The 20,832-nt window shown below is 39.7% G+C and overlaps 1 protein-coding gene across 6 annotated transcripts in view; it reads left to right on the top strand.

Moving 5' to 3' along the window:
- Nucleotides 1-20,832, top strand: part of SATB2 (SATB homeobox 2) — a 203,309-nt gene that overhangs the window by 76,701 nt on the left and 105,776 nt on the right. For all 6 annotated transcript variants that reach the window (XM_059055493.2, XM_067026506.1, XM_067026505.1 and 3 more), the window contains 2 exons: nucleotides 9,163-9,289; nucleotides 10,413-10,536. In XM_059055493.2, coding sequence (XP_058911476.1) covers nucleotides 9,163-9,289; nucleotides 10,413-10,536 — 251 coding nt within the window. The remainder of the gene's footprint in view (nucleotides 1-9,162; nucleotides 9,290-10,412; nucleotides 10,537-20,832) is intronic.

Below are 20,832 nucleotides of genomic sequence, written 5' to 3'. Positions count from 1 at the left end.
ACAGTTCGGTTACCCAATGATTCATATGGCATTTTTCTGACATGGCTGAATATTTTAGGGGGCTCAAATAGACCACTGTCATTATTCATCACCATGTAAGTTGTGACTATAGATCTACCTTTTATTCACTTCAAGAAACATTTATCTAATGAGAGCATACCTCATATGTATTGGGCCTTTCGCTTCTTTAGTATAGCCGTTAAAATGGTAGTGCCATATTTAAAAGTTTGGTTTGCTGCTTTTAAATACAACATTTCCAAAAAATGGGAATCAAGGAACTATCAGAACTTCTTTGAATGTAAAATATCTGAAGCCTGCAAACCATGTACATTTTTAGATTTAATAGTAGAGTATATGTGAAGATGTACTGAAAGTAAAAATTATTAAAATGTTCTTAAAGGAAACCCCCAAGAATTTAAACAAAACAAAACCCCTCCAAATTAATAGCAGTTGCCATTTTGTAATCATTATAGCTGTATTTGCTTCCATGTTTTGTAGTTTCTTAACAAATTACTGTGAAATTAGGTTAGTTGGAACATGAATAAATGTACAACATAAATGAGTATACTTTTGCCTTCATATTATATGGCAACATTTTCTTTGATAATCGACATGCCCTCATAATACTGCCCTTAAGATCAGATATTATATAACCTTAAATTATAGGAAACAGAATATGCCTGAAGGACAATTCTGCAATATATAATTGGGAGCATGCAGTTGATAGAATTTCCAAGGGTGTTGAGCCCAGTGACAAGGTACCTGGAAAGCTGGGTCCTTAGGGAAAATTTGTTGCAACATTTGAGCTTCCATCTGAAAAAAATACATGTAATTAATTAAGATGGGAAATATTCATGCATAACTGTATTTTTAGATCTTCAGTGCATACTTCTTACCCCAGAGGATGCAGAAACAGTGGCTAAACCTAAATTATGAATAGCATCTGCTAGAATATAGCAAAGCATGTTTAAAAGAGTATACATTTTCCCCTGTGTCTTTGATTATTGAAGATACTTTAGGGGGACAAATGCTAGAGGAAAAATCTCTTTATGCAAATGTATTTCTGAGTTGAAAGGAGGAGAAGTTTGTTTGTGTTACCTGCCAAAATTAATCATTTAATTCTAAACTCTTTCAGATAATGATTAAACTGAGAACAATAATAAGAAAATATATACCAGATGAAATAGTTTTTAAAGCAGTGGCAGAAGCTTAGAACTGATCACAAATAATTTCTCATAACGCTTTTCTTTCTCATTTGTCCTATTCCCCCATGTAATAGTTTTAAATGGCACTCTTACGAAATAAATAAGTAAACACCAACCATATTTTTTTCATATCCTGAACAATATTTTGGCTGTTTTTCAGAAGAATCGGAATTCTGAAAATTAAATAAAGGTTTCTAAAATACCAACTTCAGAAAGTTTTATTTAATTTGTGGAATAATTTTGTTCTCTCTTTTTTTTTCAATAGGGTCTTTATTAATTTAGTCTAGTTACTTAGTGCTTATATTAAATAATCTAATAAAAGTAAGGGTTATAACATAACGTTTCCCAAATGTGAAGCAGCATCTATTACATGAGACAAAATCTTTATGCTGCAAAATGTAAAAACCATGTATAGAGTTACAAGGCATCAAATGGTACTGTATGTATTTTTTTAAGTAGAACATTTTTGTAGCATAAGGGGGTAGTCAGCTCAAGAAAAGATTGGCAGACAGCTGTGTATCACTATAGTTTATTCAGAAAGTGCTCTAAAATTCATATTTCAGTTTTTCAGGGCCAATAATATTCCTTATCATCATTTCTCCTGATACAGATATGATTTAAGGTTAAAGTTAATGTCCTAAAGGGTAGAAACCTACCTTATTTGTATTTGTGACTAATACCCAAATTGCTGCAGGTAGAGCTTTCTCTGTGTGTTTGTGTGTGTGTGTGTGTGTGTTTATTTTTATATAAATTCATTTAACCAGTACATCCTCAGTATTTATTCTGAATTGTCAAATCATCTGTTTTGGTCCGGTGTTTTCTTTTGTATTGTTATAAATACAGGATTAAGTGTATTGTAGGTTCCCAGACAAGTATGTTTTGAGGTTTCATTAATTTGTGTAAGTTATAATGGTACTTGAATAATGTAAAATGCTGGAAGAATGCTATTTCATTTGCCAGTTACTTTTACCTCAATACAAGACATTTGAAATATAGATAGTCTTTAAAATCAAAACTGAATGTGTAGGAGAGTTTCAGTAAATTGTACTGGGGTACTGCTAAGCTATGGATTAAAAAAGGAAAATATGTACACTTCAAAAACCATTTTTGTTTTGCCTTTTTTCTCTTTCCTCATTGAAAAGTCATTCCTACCACAGGTTTCACAATAATAACTACAATTTATTTCCTTATGCTGCTACAGTTTGATGATATACCACAGTCAGGCCACAGGTTAGAAACACAGGCTGAGTTATTATATACTGCTGGGTAGTGATTTCCTGTGAACTGATGTATGGATAAATAATTCTATGTTCTTATTATATAAGACAGTTTTTAATTTCTTTAACAAAGCATAGCTGAACAACAGAAAATTACACGCTATAGCATAGGGACACGACCACTCTGAGGAGGATAAACAGATGCGATCAATGTCATGAGTTCCCCTATTTTTAAAAGGGGCCTCATCAGCAGTTGGTGTATTGTGGAAATAATACCACTAACCAGAAGCCCCAAGGCTTAGTTACTCTGAGACTGGGATTTTTTTTTATTGATACTCTTTTGCTGAGATCTTTTCAGGGAGTTAATGAAATGTATAAACCCTAGCCTTTAGATATTAAGGCTAATGTCTCATTTTTTTCCTAGACTGAGTTTTCATTTTGCTTTGAAAATTAATGTTAAAATGCACCTGGAATAAAAGAAAATTATTCATTGAGCTGTTCTGCAGGAATACTGCTGATATCTTGCTGGTTTCCTATATCTGTCTCACAGATGATTTGTGGGCTTTATTCTACAATATACCCAACATATACCTACTTTATCGGCATCTATTTGTATGCTACCACAAACCATGAGAGCCGTTCTCTTGTACTTTATAGGTGATCTGTTGCAGGCCTTCATGAAATAAATATTTCTTATAGTTGAGGTACAGGGGATAAAACTATCATTTTGATTTATTTTAAGAATGGTTTCACTTAGCTATGTGTTTAGCAATATTAAGCTTCTCTACTCAATTGTGAGCTCCATAATTACAGTGATAGTGTGTACTGGGTTATCTTTGCATCTTAGTGACTTATGCTGGAGACACGAAAGAAAAATTTGTTAAATGAATGATGATTAATGCTTAATACAAACCCTTGTGATGTTTTATTGCTTATATTGTATTATCAGCACATTTTATTTATCACTCAGAAGTGATCGACTTTCTAAAACCTTGAATCAAGTATTAGTGAACGGTAACGTGTATTATCACCACTCTTGTTTTCACATAGTTAGAGGTATGAATGATATGAATGATGCATATGAATTATGCATCTACTGAGAAGAGTATTTGGTTTCTTTGAGATAGGTTATAAACTGATAAAAATAACAAATACATATGAACACGAACAGCTATTGATATTTCTCTTTGTGATACATCCACTCTGGCAGAATACTGCATTGAGAGAGTAAAAAACTGGTTTCCATTATTGCATCTTTTTAATTTTAGACAAAAATTGCCTCCATTCCCAACCTAATTTTATGTCACTAATGGGAAGTTTACCTACAATTACATTTTGTTATTTGGTCTAAAAGCATTACATGAAGAGTGGATTGGTTCTCTGTATTTTAGTGAACAGGTTTGTCTAGATATAAACAATTTTATTTATATTATGCTCAATTCAGTCATGTTAACATTTGTATGAATTTCAACCCCAAAATAAAGGCCCATAATTTGGGACTCAAAGACCTTGAAATTGCATCTATAGTAATCCTCAGCGCCAGGCATTTTGTAAATGTTCACAGATGATAAATTCTTTGAAAATAGGAAAGATGATGTGGGAAACAATGTTTATGTCTGAAACGGCACTGTTGAGGGAGAAGATTTCTTCCAGAGAAGCTGGCTCTTCAGGCCCTGTCACCTGTTTACTCATTGGTCTTATATGTTCCTTTGTTTAACATTAAATGTCAAAACCCTTCCCCATGTGTGACTGTGTGATTGGGCACAGGCACACGGGCAGAGCTGAGTAGAAAGGATATCGGTCCAGTAGTTAGAAAACTTGTCAGATGAGGCCCTGGGGCCTAGTTCTGGCTGTCACCCACAGATGTCCTTGAAAACTCACTCTTCTCTGATCTTCATCTCACTTTCAGGTGTAATACTGACCCCCTGCTCTCCACGTGAGGATGAACTAACTAATAGTTGGGAAAAGAACACTTTGTAAACTGTAAAGTGTAACATAAAGGGATATTGTGATAAAGTAAGCTCCTTCTGAGATACACAGACTAACGAAGAGTATTTATTGTGCAGCTGTATAGAGAAAGGAATTACTTCAGGCTGGGTTGATCAGAGTTGGAATTATTCTTGGTGCAGAATTTGAAGAATGTGTACGATTTCTAGAAGTGAATGCATGGGATCAGTACTCCAGACAGAGTGAGAGTGTGATATATATTCAGAGAAGAATTGGGAATTGCCATTTACTGAGCATGTACTGTGTGCCTGGCTGGGCTTGAGAATGTGTGTGTGTGTGTGTGTGTGTGTGTGTGTGTAGAGTACTATCTAATCATCATTAGTTTTCCTCATAGATTGGGGCTATAAAACTTACTCATGGAGTGTAAGCATTAGAAATAATTCTGTACACTTATAGTTGTGCTGTTTTTTTTTTTTTTTTTTTTTTTTTTGCGGTACGCGGGCCTCTCACTGCTGTGGCCCCCCCCGCTGCGGAGCACAGGCTCCGGACGCGCAGGCCCAGCGGCCACGGCTCACGGGCCCAGCCGCTCCGCGGCACGCGGGATCCTCCCGGACCAGGGCACGAACCCGTGTCTCCCGCATCGGCAGGCGGACTCCCAACCACTGCGCCACCAGGGAAGCCCAGTTGTGCTGTTTTTATTGAGATTTCTCCAACACTGCGAGTCAGATATCCCCAGTGGGAACATAACCTCTCTTCCTTCTTTGTTCGCCTTCACTGTACTGAAGCATTTCTTGGGGTCCGTATTCCTCCTTAGAGGGAGCCAGGAAGAGGGAGCTGTTATAGTTACCTATCTGGATTATTTCAGCTCTTTTTTCTTCCTCTCAGAATGCTTCCCTTTTTTAATCCACCTGAATTCTAGTATAGGTTAATCATCCTAAAGCTTTGCTTGATGGTGTTACATCTACACCCAGGAACTTTCAAAGATCTATTTTCCCCTAACTTTTACTGAGCACTTATTGTGTGCCATCCCACTGCTACATTCTGATTCTCATTTTAAGCCTCGTGGCAACCCTAAAGAGTAGGCGCTGTTATTATCCCCATCTTACAGATAATGGAAACCAAGCCTTAGAGAGACCAACTAAATAACTTGCCCCAAATCTTGCAGCTGACAAGCAGAGGAGGCTGGCCATGGACTCACCTCTGATTCCAGGCCTTGCTCCTGACCTCTGACCCATATGGTGCATTACTGGTTGGGCATCTGAGGCCTTCCAGACTTGGAACAAAGATCTTTTCCAGTCTTTGCTTCTGAAGTGCCCCACACTTGAACCAGTATGACTTACAGGCTACTAAGAAGAGCGAGTGATTTATGTACAGTCTTCCTTTGTGATTTAAAATAATGAGGGCTTTTTTATAGGCACTTGACTAAATTAAAGATTAAATGATATTGAAGTCATCCTTGAGTAAATATTTTTGAAATAAATTGACTGTATCTTTCTTTTAGGGAACATTAAAAGATGTCTAAATAATTACTGTAAATGATTAATTGTTGGGATTAATGATATCCAGGCTCTGTACTAAGGGCTCTACATTCAATCAGCACAATATTCCTATGAGGTCAGTACTTTTATTGTTCCATTTTACACATGAGAGGACTGAGGCATAGTGAAATTAAGTACCTTGCTACAGTTACATGGTTAGTATGTGGAGGAGGCAGGATATGAACAGAGGCAATTTGACTTGGAAGCTGGAATTCTTTGTCACTATGGTCTACTGCTTCCCATTTTGATTTCCTCAGTTAACACTTGACACCAGCCCAAGAAATATTTTTGTCTATTTTATATCAGGGAAGGAGGACTGTATTTCCAAAGAGGGTTAATACTTTAGACAGAGACCTTATTTGGAGGAAAGGCTTATTAAAAACAGTTACTCCAAGTCCCTGCCAGGCTGGAGGAGAGCAGCCTCTGGACATCACTGTCCTACCAGATCTGTTTCCTGCAGACTCTGGTAGGTGGTTGAGCAAAGAGCATGACTTCTAGGTGCAGGTTAGTCAATAGGGTGCGAAAAAGAAAAAGCACACGCACTTCCCATTGCCTGAAAATAGCATGTGTCAGCAGCTCTCTTCCAAGATGTAGAAACCACCCTGTAACAGCTGCTCTCTGTGGAGGCATTAAGTGTTGTGAAGACACCTGTATGTGTCTAATTCCAGCCCAAACAAGTCTCCTTCCGGCTCATCAAGGTGGGGAGAGAATTTATCCAAATGGAGATTACTATTTTCAATAGAGTGACTTGTCTGTCATTTCCTGTAGAGATTCTTCCCCCTCCACCTTTTAAAAAATTGAGGTATAATTTACATACAATAAAATATATGCATATTAAGTGTTCGGCTACATGGATTTTGACAATTTTCATACCTGTGCAACCACCAGCCAAAACTAGAAAATCCCCTTTATGTCCCTTTCCAGTCATGTCCCTGCTGTCTGGAGGTAACCACATTCTGACTTCTCATAGATGAGTCTTGCCTGTTCTTGTATTTTATATAAATGAAATCATTCAGAGATATTCTGTTGTCTCTGGCTGCATTGTGGTAAAAACTTAACAGTGAAACACTCCTCAACAATAAAAAGGAATGAACAATGACCCACACAATAGCATGGGTGAATTGCTTCTAGAGTTATGCGTTAAAGTTCACAGGATTCATTTGCTTCACGCTACCTTCATATTCTCAGTAACCAAAATGACCCACAAAATTGGCTTCTTCTACTTGCCTATGATAGTGTGCCATTGCTGACTTCACTTTTTCTCCATCTAATCTCTTATAATAAAATATCATCTTTAGAAGATGGTCAGCTTATACTCAATTTATGGGCTATCACGATAACGATGTTTTAAGGGGATTAAAATTGTGGAGGGATTTTTTTAAAAAAGGAACTATGTGAGACATGTTACATGGTATCTTTTTAGTACTTTCAAATGTCAGAAGGAGTAAAGGAAGCAATGAAGCAGACCCAGCCTCTCCTGGATGGCTGTCCAGTGGGCCCTGGATGTTCATTTTCATGACTACTACATGCTGTGTGCTGTGCACTTTTCATTGTCATGAGAGAGAATGTTAGGAAAACTATCCCCACAAGAAAACAGCTTTTCCTGGCAAGTGAAATATGACTTAAGGAGCCAGAACTGGAGACATACGGTACTATGAATGAGAGCTGTGCTACTTTATTGGATCTGAATCCAGGCACTATTTATACTGCAGCATATTCAGCACCAGATTGTTAAATCTTAATACTGAAACAGTGCATCATTTTAATATTTTTGTTCTGTTTATTCCCTGTTTTCAAGCATTATGTCAAGCATTGCGCATTCATTGATTTCATCTTGGACAGGACGTGTGCCCTGACCAGAAAGTTCATTTCCTATTATTGAAATTTCGCCCCATAGCTATAAAGCAGCATTTTATGAAGCTTTTAAAAGTTCACTTGTGTATACAGGTGTTCTCTCTCTTTGGTGATAAAATATATTTTTTGAAAGAAGTGTAGTTGGACTCATCGGCATTGTCAAAAATAAAAATAAAAATGCTGTTTCTCTTCTATCACTAAAACATAGCTGTTTTGGATATGTGACAATTTTTTATTTATTTATTTATTTATTTTGGTTTTTGTGGTACGCGGGCCTCTCACTGTTGTGGCCTCTCCCGTTGCGGAGCACAGGCTCCGGACGCACAGGCTCAGCGGCCATGGCTCACGGGCCCAGCCGCTCCGCGACACGTGGGATCTTCCCGGACCGGGGCACGAACCCGCGTCCCCTGCATCGGCAGGCGGACTCTCAACCACTGCGCCACCAGGGAAGCCCTGTGACAATTTTTGATATCCTGGGGACCACTGGATTTTTCATAGCATACAAATAAAATGTTTGTTACTGTGTTGTTTGTGAAATGGGCTTCTCTTTATTTTTCTTCATCTATGTTATATGTGCCCTGTGCACCAGATAAGATGGGTCCATCTTGTGAATAACTCAGCATTTTCACCACATGTTGCTGAAGCTGTCCCATGAGTCTGCCCAAGTTTGACCAGGATTTTTATTCTCTCTCCATTGTCACGAGTGTTTACCATATGTAGCAGGAAACCCAGAGGGAAAGGGTACCACTGTCACTGTAAAAAGAACGGAGGACTTAAAAAAGAAAAAATAAGGAAGTCGAAGGCATCTCTGCTATTTCTGATCTGTGGTCAATCATTGTGCTATGGAAAACAAGCCCTCTGCCTCGTGAAATGTGAATCTGGAAGTGAACTCTCACTGCTTCTTCAGCTCCAGATGCTATTTGCACTGGGGTTCACACCACAACCAGGATGTGACTGTGTGTGTACTGAGCCCACACACAGGAATTTTCTTGTACAATTCAAAACCGAATCTTATATTTACTTAAGCCTTGCTTTTTTATTTTTTTTGTCTTGTCTATGAAATCAGCAGTTCGGTATATTTAGCATCAGTCTTAAGTTAGACTGTGAAACAAGACTTTGGGGGAAGGAAGTATCCGTATGGTTTTCTAAGTAATTTAAGAAAGAGGAAAACATAAAAAAACTGATTGTCCATGATTAAACCTCATCCTTTCATTCTCATCTTCTTGTATAGTTAACTCAGTTGTCAGCCAGAAAGAAATAGTCTATTGCACTGGGTTGTAAAATATCTCTGAGTGGGCCTTGAATGTTGACTATTGGATGACCTTCCTAACATTGAACAAACAATGGGAGGGTTTAATAAATAGCAGATATGTGTTTAGTATGTTTTTCTTCCCTGTGCAGGAATAATCAAGCTTGGGAGGTGGAACCCTCTCCCCCTCAGTTATGTGACAGATGCACCCGATGCGACAGTGGCCGACATGCTGCAAGATGTCTATCACGTTGTGACGTTGAAAATCCAATTACAAAGGTGGGTGTCTCAGAACATCTGCCCTTCCTAACTCTCAGAGCTGCTCTGTTGATCATAGAGTCGCTACAGAGATCAGATCATCCTGTCTTTGTTAATTTCTAGACATTGGATGAAATGGAAAAAAAAAGAAGAAGGGGGGGCCGTCACCAGGCATCTTTATAGTCCACATTCCAACTGTTTTATGTTTTGTTTTCAGAAGCAGTGAAGTGGTAACCTAGGGGAAACTTGATAAATCATTAAAAATCTGCAGCCTTTAAAGGGGAACTTTCCACAGCCCCTAATTTAATGAGCCCTCTGGTTAAATGCTTAGCACATAATATTTGAAGAATAAACACCTCTGCTGTTTCAGGCTTGTGTTTGAGGGGTGAGTTTGGTGCCCTTGTATCCTGCTTACCAGGAAGATGCTGGCACTGGACGTCTCTTGCTTTCCTCTCTGGTGGCCTGCAGAAGTTCTGAGGATGATTTCTTTTTTTCAGATACAGCATCCAGAACAAATTATGCCTCTAAAGAATCTAGAGTTTCTCTGCAGAGTCTCATATTGTAAAGTGCCTGCAACTCATGTGATTTAATGAATATTGTCTTTTACTGTAAAGGTTTTGAATCTACCCCTTCTGGAGAATTTACACTGTAATAGGGACCCACCATTCCTGTCCTTGTCTAGGAATGCTTTAATGTCTTTCCTTTAGTCAGTTTTTGGTTAGCGAAGTGACGTCTCTGGATTGTTCTATGAGGGTGAAGGGTAGGTCTTCAAATTTGATGAAGCATTTGTTTACATTTAACCTTAGGAATGCCCAGTAATTAAGTTTAAATTGTGGAAGTTCATAATCACACTGTCATGCCATTTCTATCAGTAGATTGGAGAAATCCTATTTTTAAAAAATTGGCATTTCTTCATATCCAAAGTGACCGGTTTTCTCAGGCTCGTGTGACGACCCACTGAAAGAGACCGTGATGGGCTCTATCAGGGTCCTAGAGAAGCAGTTTTGCTCCCTTTCCCTCATTTTGGGCCCACGTTCAACCCTGTTCTTTGGTGGTTCTCCGAATGCTTCACAGCACCCAGGGGTGACTGCTGTACTCTGCATTTAAGGGTTTGCGTGTCATTCATTCTTGCTCTGTTTTCCAGTTGTTCGAAGTTGGAAGACTTGCCTGCGGAGCAGTGGAACCACGCCACGGTCCGCAATGCCTTAAAGGAATTGCTCAAAGAGATGAACCAGAGCACATTAGCCAAAGAATGCCCTCTCTCCCAGGTCAGTGTCTTCAGTAGAAATGAAGAAGCCAAGGTGGGCTGTCCGAGCAGGAGGGGCACTCCTGCTCAGACAGCTGTCTTTTATTTATATTCACATTGCATCTTAGGTGGAAAAAAATAATGCAGGTTGTGGTGGGCTTTTTTTGTAGCAGAGAACTTATCACTTATTGAGAGCTCTGATATAGTGGGAGTCACATTAAAACGTTTTACACTCACAGTCTTTAACTTCTCACATATGTCGTAGGAGGTAGGTATCAGTGTCTCCATTTCATAGATCAGGAAAACAAGGCTCAGAGAAGCACTTTACCTGCCTAAGCTTACTCAGCTGGTTAAGTGGCAGGTTGCAAACCCAGCTGAGACCTCCCTTGCCAAAGCTCAGGCTCCAAATCACTGGGTTACTTGGTCAATGAAATGGATCAGCCATGCCAAACCCATCTTAATTTGTTTTCATTTGTTTGCCGAGCCTTTTCTAGGTCTAGCAGAGAGAGATGATCTTTGCATCACACATACTTGTAGAGATTTGGGAGTGAGTTCACCCCATGAAAATGCATCACGAGAAAAAGTGATACTCTGTTTTTACTGAACTGATCATAAACTAAAACAAACCACAAAAATAAGAGATTGGGAGGATCAAAGGGACGAACAGCAGAAGAAAGGGCTTGCGGTTCCATTTGTGTTCATGGGTGAAGACCCCACTTTTTCTAATGATATGATAATATTTTGGTGGCTATGGGGAGTGGCTTAGAACTGCTCTGAAATGAACTCAGGTCAACATTATTTAAAGCCATGAATGGAAGTCCATTTTCTGGTGTGAGTTGCTACACTTGATTTAAGACAGTAAACTACATGTCTGTCAAATTCAAGGGAAGATGATAAGAACCATAGAAACTTGATGTGTCCTGAGCTGTGTTCCAGGATAATAGTCTTTGGGGGAAGCAGGAAGCCTAGTGGTTAAGAGCTTGCAATGTGGAATCAGTCAGATCTGGATTCGTGTCCTGGCTTACAAGCTTTTGTGACCTCATCTTTATAAGGCTGTTTCTTTGTATGTAAAACCAGGAGAGTAATAGTGCTAAGTCACATAATGAGGAGTAATGAGATAGATCACAAAAATTCTTGGCCTGGTACGTCGCATACAGTGATACTCCATAAATAGTACCAGCTGTTATTCCTGAGACATGATATTATTGGTGTGAACTGAATAATTTTTATATGTGTCTTGGAGAGTGTTTTGGAATTTAGATCCTCTGAGACAAAGCCTGCTATTAATATATATATATATATTTTTTTTTTAATGACTTTTTTTTTTTTTTTTTTTTTTTTTTTTGTGTGTGGTATACGGGCCTCTCACTGCTGTGGCCTCTCCCGTTGCGGAGCACAGGCTCCGGACGCGCAGGCGCAGCGGCCATGGCCCACGGGCCCAGCTGCTCCGCGGCATGTGGGATCTTCCCTGACCGGGGCACGAACCTGTGTCCCCTGCATCGGCAGGCGGACTCTCAACCACTGCGCCACCAGGGAAGCCCACTATTTTTTATTATTATTATTTTTTTGCGATATGCGGGCCTCTCACTGTTGTGGCCTCTCCCGTTGCGGAGCACAGGCTCCGGACGCGCAGGCCCAGCGGCCATGGCTCACGGGCCCAGCCGCTCCGCGGCATGTGGGATCCTCCTGGACCGGGGCACGAACCTGTGTCCCCTGCATCGGCAGGCGGACTCTCAACCACTGCGCCACCAGGGAAGCCCCTATTAATATTTTTGCTTCCAGAAAATTAGGACAGCATGTACCTGAGTGGTAGATTGAAGGGGACACCATTAGTTACATCCCTACTTTTGTGCTTACAGCTTTCACATAGGCCATTTCAATACCTACCTGTAGGTATGTACATAGGTGCTAAAACTTGTTGCTAGAATTTTGATTTATTCCAATGTGATTGCTTATGAAGTTCTAAAAATAAATATTTTGAATTATTCTGATCATATACAGGGACTGGATAAAGAACAATTTAGGGAAAAAAATTTCAATCATTTCTCCTAAATTTTACAATTAGTCACAATTAATTGTCTCTTGGATTTACTTGAAAGTCAAATTGGGCTTTGCCTAGAAGTGGACAAGCTCCTAACAGTATCACCAATTCAGAGTATTATCCAGGGCTTTTGAGGCCTATGGGAATTTGGTCAGAATTGCTCTCTTGCGATTATTAGGTTTGGTTATAACTATAAAATGCGGCTAGAGGGACAGCCTGAGTGGAAGGAACCCACATTAGGGGCTGAGCACCCTGAGCTCTCATCTCAGTAATTTTTTGGTTTGTTTTCTTGGCCATACCACGTGGCTTGTGGGATCGAACCTGGGCCCCGGCAATGAAAGCACTGAGTCCTAACCACTGCACTGCCAGGGAATTCCCGAATCTCAGTTCTCTTATGTTGAATGTGTGATCCTGGGCAAGCCCATCCACTCTCAGAGCCTCATTAAACTCGTCTGTAAACTGGGCGTGATTGTATCCACATATGTCACATAATTTGCAGGGTTGTCTTGAGATTCAAATGAGAACATCTTCACCCCGGCTGTGAAAATCCTCTTTTCTCCCCTATTTTCTGTTCTCATTGCTTGCCCACCTAGTTGCCCAACCTAAAAAGTTTCTTTGCTGTCACTCTCATATTAGATATAATGGATTCTACCACCTCTGTATCTAAAATCTTCCTCCTTTGTGCCATTGCCTTGTTTAGACTTTTGTCACCTCTCATGTGAAATATTTTCAGTCATGCCGCATCGTCATCTTTCTCCTGCCACCTGCTTCTCCAAAGCTAACATTGTGCCATTCCCTCATCTGCAAGCCTCCAGCGACTCCCCCTGCTCAGCCTGTAGGAAGAACAGACTGCACAGCATAGCCCGTGTATACCGTCAAGATGCCACCCCCCTGATTTCCCACCAGGCGCCTTCCTCCCTCTATCTACATCCACTCTGTGCCCCAAACCATGCAATTAATTGTTCTGAAGCATTTAACATTGCTCAAACTTCACCAAAATATTCCCAAGGGTGGGAGCGACCTCATTAGTACCATTAGTACTTCAAGTGTGACAAAGCAACTTCTTATGTTACTTTTACAATTCATGAAAAGTAATACACAGTTTACTCCATATACCTGTGTTTTTGCTATTTTTAAAAATGCCATAGGGCTTCCCTGGTGGCGCAGTGGTTGAGAGTCCGCCTGCCGATGCAGGGGACGCGGGTTCGTGCCCCGGTCCGGGAGGCTCCCACATGCCGCGGAGCGGCTGGGCCCGTGAGCCGTGGCCGCTGAGCCTGGGCGTCTGGAGCCTGTGCTCCGCAACCACGGGAGAGGCCACAACAGTGAGAGGCCCGCGTACCACAAAAAAAAAAAAAAAAAAAAAGCTATAAAAATCGCTTTACCCGTTAAATTGTTAACCTCCCCTGTCCACATGAGAGTACTCCTCAAGGGAGGTGTGCCATGTTAATCTGTGGCTTTGGTGGGCCCTGCACACGATGATGGTGACCTCAGAGTCCTTCAGTGTGACACTACCTTGCTTTTGCTATGCGATTTCTTTTGGCTAGCATGCACTACTCTCTTCTGCTTGAGGAAATCTTTCAAATTCCAGCTGGAAAGTCACTGCTGGTGAAGATCCCTGACCTTCTGATTAAAGTGGTTGCTTCTTCTGCTTTTAGTAGTCTTTTGGACACACCCCTGTCACAGCACTTATCACAGCCTGTTGTCAGTGTTATCTGCCAATTCTCATCAGTTACTGGACTGCCCACAATAGCAGAAGCCATCTCTTATCTCCGTGTTCTCAGCATTCAGCACAATGTATATCTTGCATGTTGTTGTTACTCTAATGCAGGAGTTCTAAACTTTGGCCCAGTTGAGCTTTGGGGCCAGATATTCTTAGCGGTGGGGGAATGTCCTGTGGTCCTGTGTATTGTCCACTAGACGCCAGTAGCATCCCCCCTACCCCAACCCCCCTCCCTGTGACAACCAAAATGTCTCCAGACATTGCCAAGTGTCCTTTGATGGGAGGAAAATCACTCTTGGTTGAGGGCCACTGCTCTAAGGTATTAATTTAATAAATTCAATATTAAAATGTTTTAGAAAGTTTTATAAAGTGTAAAGTTTTATTATTTACAGTGTTCTTGGCAGCTCTAAAGTGTTTTGAACGAGAAACAGTGAATACAGTACTTTGGTGGGTGATGCCCAGTACATTTTCAATCGAACAGGGGCTCAGTTCTGTTGCTTAGATATGGAGGACATCTGATTTAGGCTTCTGGTATGCTGTGTGATTATGGAAAATCTCACTGGGGTAGTCCTTCTCAGCCAGCATGGGCATGTAATGTGGGCGCCTGAATTAATCCTATGGCTGTTACCCTGAAACGTTCCGGATTATTCACTTAAATTGCATAGCTGGATTGCATTTTGGTGTGGAGATAAGCTCACTCATTTTGTTGGTGGTTGTCATAGAATAGGTGCGTACGTTTTTGTTCAATCTGTACAGTGTGAAAAAGAATGAATTTTTGTTCCGAGACAGTGAAACAGTAATTTAAAAATGTATTTTACCAGCTTTAGTGGAGTCCCAGTTAAGAGTCAGGTACTTTACAATGGGCTGGGGGTACAGTGGTGAGGATGAGAGAGAGAGATGAAGCTTTCAGTGTAGGAAGCAGAGAGTGGAGCCCCAAATACTACTCACTTTAAAGCAGAGTGGTAGATTATTGGGCTATCTAAAATATTCTCAGTTCATGAGTAAAAGATGCCTGCTTTTAACATAATTCTCCCTTATTACCCCCAAGCCAAACCATATTAGGTACTTCCTCACTTAAGTTTGGCAATTGCATAAAAGAATGATTCAGTGGCTAGTACATATTTTCTTGAACATCCCAGTGGTCTACATTTCAAAAGAGCAGCCTTGAAGGCAGAAGGAAAGAGTGGAAAAGTCCATAAAAGGGCAACAATTGTAGGCTGAGGCATATATATTTAAAGGGAGGGAAGTCATGATTTAGCTGTACTCTGTCTGGCCAGGTGCTTGGAAAGTATAGGTTGTGTTTGTGTGTCTGTGTATTTATTTTTGATTTCACCTTTCAAAATGTGTTTAAGTGCTGACAGCCTCTTCCTTTTCCTCTGATGTCCCCCTGAGTCACCACTTCCAGCCTCTTCCATCAGCCCATAGTCTGTCCCAAGCACCCTAATTTCCTATACTTTAGACCCAGGTCTCCCTTATTAAAATGGTCTCTAACTGTTCCAATTTGAAAACATTATGAACACATCTTTCTATGGCTCACTAATTTTTTTTACTGAAGGAAGAGTTAAAAGACAAAACCCCAGGTCCTCAGGGTTTCAATCCATTAAAGTAAGAAGAGCTAACAGTGCCTGCCTTGATCACCTCATAGGTTATTAGGATGACCCAATGGAATGACAATTTGCAAATGTAGGCTCACCTTCCAGTCCCCTCCTAACTTTATCTCTGCAACACTAGACATGCTTAAAAAATTTTTTTTTGTGGTAAAAATACATAACATGAAATTTATCATTTTAACAAGTTTTAAGTTTACAGTTTTTAAGTTTACAATTCAGTGGTATTAATTACATTTACATTTTGTACAACCACCACCCACCTGCCCCCCCCGATCTATTTCCAAAATTTTTCATCACCCCAGACAAAAGGTCTGTAACCATTAAGCAATAATTACCCATTCTCTCCCCCAACAACCCCTCGTAACCTCTATTCTGTTTTGCATCTCTATGAATTTGCTTATTCTAGATGTCTCATAAAAGTAGAATCATAGAATATTTGTCCTTTTGTGCTGGCTCATTTCACTTAGCATACAGATACATTTTTAAAACAGCTCTGTCCTATGCCCCTAGTCGAGGTTTTATTGCCAGATATCTGAGGATCAAGGTGACTGATAGGAGGTTTTGATCTGTGAAAAGGTTACTAGATTTCCAGTATGATGGTGATGTAGCATTTATATAGTCTTTTAAAGGCGTAGATTGTAGGATAATGATTTCTGTCATCCTAGGCAAGTCTTGCCCATTTGAGGATCATTAAAGGAACAACTTAAATGTACAATATGCCAAAATAATGAGGCGGTGAAATCAAGCAGCCAATTGGGTCAATAGAAAAGAACAAATTGATCATGTGCTCATCTCCAGACAAGTGGCTGATCAACTGCCTGGACCAGTATTGTCTTAACCAGTTGCCAACTGTTCATTTCATTTAATCTTCAATGCATGGCTGTAGTGGGGATGCATCCTACCCCGTGTGAACGAGGTGCCAACTGTCCAGTTCAGTTATTTTCATGCAAGGTTGTTTTAGATCATCGCCCAACCTCATGAACTCTTGTTGAAGAGGGCTCACAGGTGACAACTTCTAAATAATTCCCAGTGGGTGATTGAGATGACCATCTGAAATGATTGCATGGAGAGGAGAGAGCTGGTGTCTGCTGGCTCCACCTCTTCTGTGCTAGGCCTTCTATGCAGATCAACTCTGAGTCCTTACAGCCTCTGAGGCAGGTATCAGTATTCCCCTTTCACAGACGAGGGTGCCCCTGTCAGACAAGCAAACCATTTGGCAGTCCTCTAGGGGAGGAGCTCTCGAATCAGCCCAGAGGAAGTGTTTCCTTCAACTAGAATGGCAAAAGCTTTCCATTCTGATAGTATAACTCAGAAATGGGGATGGAAAGGGACAGTAGAAAGTGGCCAAGTAACATTATTTTTTCATGATAAAGTAATTCCTCCAAATTATTTTCTTCCCTTTCCTATAACCTTAATTGGAGTATCATTAGGATCTCATGTTTAATATGTTATTTAACATATTACCAAGCAGAATGACAAGGCTGAAAACAAGCAAAGAATGCATATATCATTCATTGCCTGCATCATGCTCTGTCCTCTGTGTTCGGGTGGGAAGGGAGGCCGTGAGATGCCAGCTTCTCCCCCCTACTTCTTGCTCAGACAGGGCATTCTCACCTATGGAACATGTAACCGTTCACTTTGGTTTTAAAATGTTCTTTTTTACAGTGAGTGTATTATGCATCTGCAGTGTAGCTACTCATAGTATAATTTTGCTGTTCAAACAAATCTCACTAAGCTGAAGGGAAAGTGGTGAGAGATACCCAATTATTTTACCTCTGTTTTTTGGGGGGAGGAAAAGGGGATGCTCAGATCTCTGTCTTTCCAAGTATATTGTACAAATCATCTTGACCTGTGTTTAATGTTTTGCTTTCTCTATTAAGCTTTAAATTGCCTTTAGGTTCCTCAGCTTTCTCTGATTCTACACTTCTTAACTCATATAAGGGGCTGAAACTTTTTGTTTTATTTTTTGTCACCTCGTTTCTTGCTTTGTCTAAAGCATTGGTTGCAGAATCCACTTTGAGCTTGTGCCAGCTGATGGGGATAGTGATGAACATTTCCCATGAAACAGTGTGGCCTGGTGGTAGTGTCTCTTTGTGGTGCTTCCTGCTGCTATTTGACTTTGGGCACGATGCTTCTTCATTCTGAGTTTCTGAGCCCTTGGTTTGAAAAATGCAACCATACTTATAATCACAGGTGACATCTCTTCTCTGGGCTAGTCAAAAACAAACAAGTGAGTTTAAAATTTGTCTCAGGAAGCTAAAAGAACATTTATTTTTCTTAGCTATAATTTCTACTTAGCTGTAATAAGTATTAATAACAATACTATATATTCTCTTGCAGTTGGCTTAGAGCAAATTCAAATTAGCTAATAAGCTTGGCAGTAATTAATTCTGATATAGTTTGATTCCTCAAAACCTTCCTTTATTAAACAATAACTTTTAAATGTAAGTGGCAGATGTGCCAGAGTGACTGCAAATGAGGAAACTTAGATTTTTATCCCCCATCGACATTCTTCATATTTAAAATGTCATGATTGATTACAAAGAAGCCTGAAACTTTCAAAAATTTTTCTGTAATTAGGAAGACATGTTAAACCTTCCTATTTATTTTAATACGTAATATTTTTCATAAAATAGCTTTGCCTACAATCACTGTCTCTGTGCTGTTTATGGCTGTGACTAAGTATGAGAGGGGCTGCCTCGACTACCCATTGCACACGTCCTCCTTCTTTCTTTCTCACATCCCACCACCATGAGAAGTGAAGCATGCTTCCTAAATGCAAAGTCATTTTAATATTATTGGTCATTTAATATTAGCCTATTTAATTATAATATAAATATTAATATTTAATAAAACATAGTCCCTTTGTTTAAGTGTTAAAAATAACAGCACACATATCTTCTGGGTTATTTGTATCAGTATTGCTTTATATTAACATGAATACCGAGGAGGTGGTTGTATTCTGGATTGAAAAAGTGACTTATATCATGTTCATTTATCAAAAAGATGGAGGTATTCTAAAAGTCCAATTGTATGTTTGCTCTTGAATGATTGGAAAACATAAAAGAGCAATGTAGACTACAAAATTATATACATATTTTTAAAAACAGTGAATAGAAATTAGATATTTCCTGGCAGGGTGGTAGGTGGGAGAGATTTTAATTATTACTCATCCCATTTTGCAGCAACTGTATCTCATCAGATCTAAGATGCTACTGATTGTAAGATGCATCCCAATTTCAGTGATATTAAAGTATAGTCATCCCTTAGTATCCCAGGAGATTGGTTTCAGGACCTCCATGCGGATACCAAAATCCTCAGATTCTCAAGTCCCTTGTATAAAATGACATAGTACTGGCATATAACCTATGCACATCCTCCCATATACTTTAAGTCATCTCTAGATTAAATGCTGTGTTAATAGTTGCTGGGGTATGTGTAGAAAATTCAAGTTTTGCTTTTTGGAACTTCTGGAATTTTTTTTTCCCAAATATTTTCAATCCACAGTTGTTTGAATCCCTGGATGAGGAACCCATGGATACGGAGGGATGACTGTATTTTTAAAACCCAGCTATAGAATGGATGCAATGTGGTAAATACAGATTCTCTGTGCCCCAGGACCTCTGGAGAACACTGTTCCTTGTAGAGTAAAAGTCAGCATGTGCTGTGTCTGTGTTAGCCCCTTTCAATTTTGTTTATAATGAATTAAGTTTTGATGTTTTAAAAGTAAATTGACAGGGCTTCCCTGGTGGCGCAGTGGTTGGGAGTCCGCCTGCCGATGCAGGGGACGCGGGTTCGTGCCCCGGTCCGGGAGGATCCCACGTGCCGCTGGGCGGCTGGGCCCGTGAGCCATGGCCGCTGAGCCTGCGTGTCCGGAGCCTGTGCTCCGCAACGGGAGAGGAGAGGCCACAACAGTGAGAGGCCCGCAAAAAATTAAAAAAAAAAAAAAAAAAAAAAAAAAAAAAAAAAAGTAAATTGGCATAACATTAAGATGACCTTGTAGTGTGCGTCCAGAATATTCTAGCGAGGCCTAGTGGTTCAGATTCAGGCTTTGAGAATATAGCAGTCTAATTTAGGGTTAGAAAATGTTCATAATTGAAACTGTAATGGTAAGACATAACATGACCTTTCATCTTAAATATCCCCAAGATGTACCTCTTCTGTTTTTAAAGCTCTCTCAGGTTGAATTATAAAAATTTGTATCAGTAGAGCTACTTTAAGCGTCAACTAACTGTAAAGACCTGCAGGGAGTTAATAGGAATAAAAGGTGCCACAAATTTGAAGAGACATTTCTGGCGACTAAAGTTTCACATGCTATAGGAAACTGTCCTTATTTGCTACCCAGTTCCTTTGCTCAGTTCATAGCTTAAACCTATTTATTTTTTGTTCTGTGGTCAGCAGAGTTAGAAACTCACTTATAATAATATGGGGAAGAGAAAAAACCTGACTGAGTCTCTGGGTAGCCAACTCCTTTTTCTTCCTATTACCTTTTAATTATTATTATTATTATTTTATTATATAAGTTTCAGATGTACAGCATTTACTGTTTGACATCTGTGTATACTACAAAGTGATCACCACCACAAGTATAGTTACCATCCATGACCATACAGTTGAGCCCCTTCACCAATTTCACCCACCCCAAAACCCTCCTCCCCTCTGGTAACCACTAATCTGATCTCTGTATCTATTAGTTTGTTTTTATTTTTATTTTTTTTAAAGATACCACATGAGTGAAATCATACAGCATTTGTGTTTCTCTGAATTATTTCACTTAGCATAATGCCTTCAAGGTCCATCCATGTTGTTGCAAATGGCAGGATTTCATTCTTTTTTATGGCTGAGTAGTATTCCTCTGTGTATATATACCACATCTGCCAACTCCTTTTTATTTATTATTTTAAAAAAAATTTTTAACATCTTTATTGGAGTATAATTGCTTTACAA

This window comes from Kogia breviceps, chromosome 2 (assembly GCF_026419965.1).
Source record: "Kogia breviceps isolate mKogBre1 chromosome 2, mKogBre1 haplotype 1, whole genome shotgun sequence".
NCBI lineage: Eukaryota > Metazoa > Chordata > Mammalia > Artiodactyla > Physeteridae > Kogia > Kogia breviceps.
The sequence above is the reverse complement of the archived record's forward strand: the minus strand, read 5'-3'. Positions and strand labels throughout refer to the sequence as shown.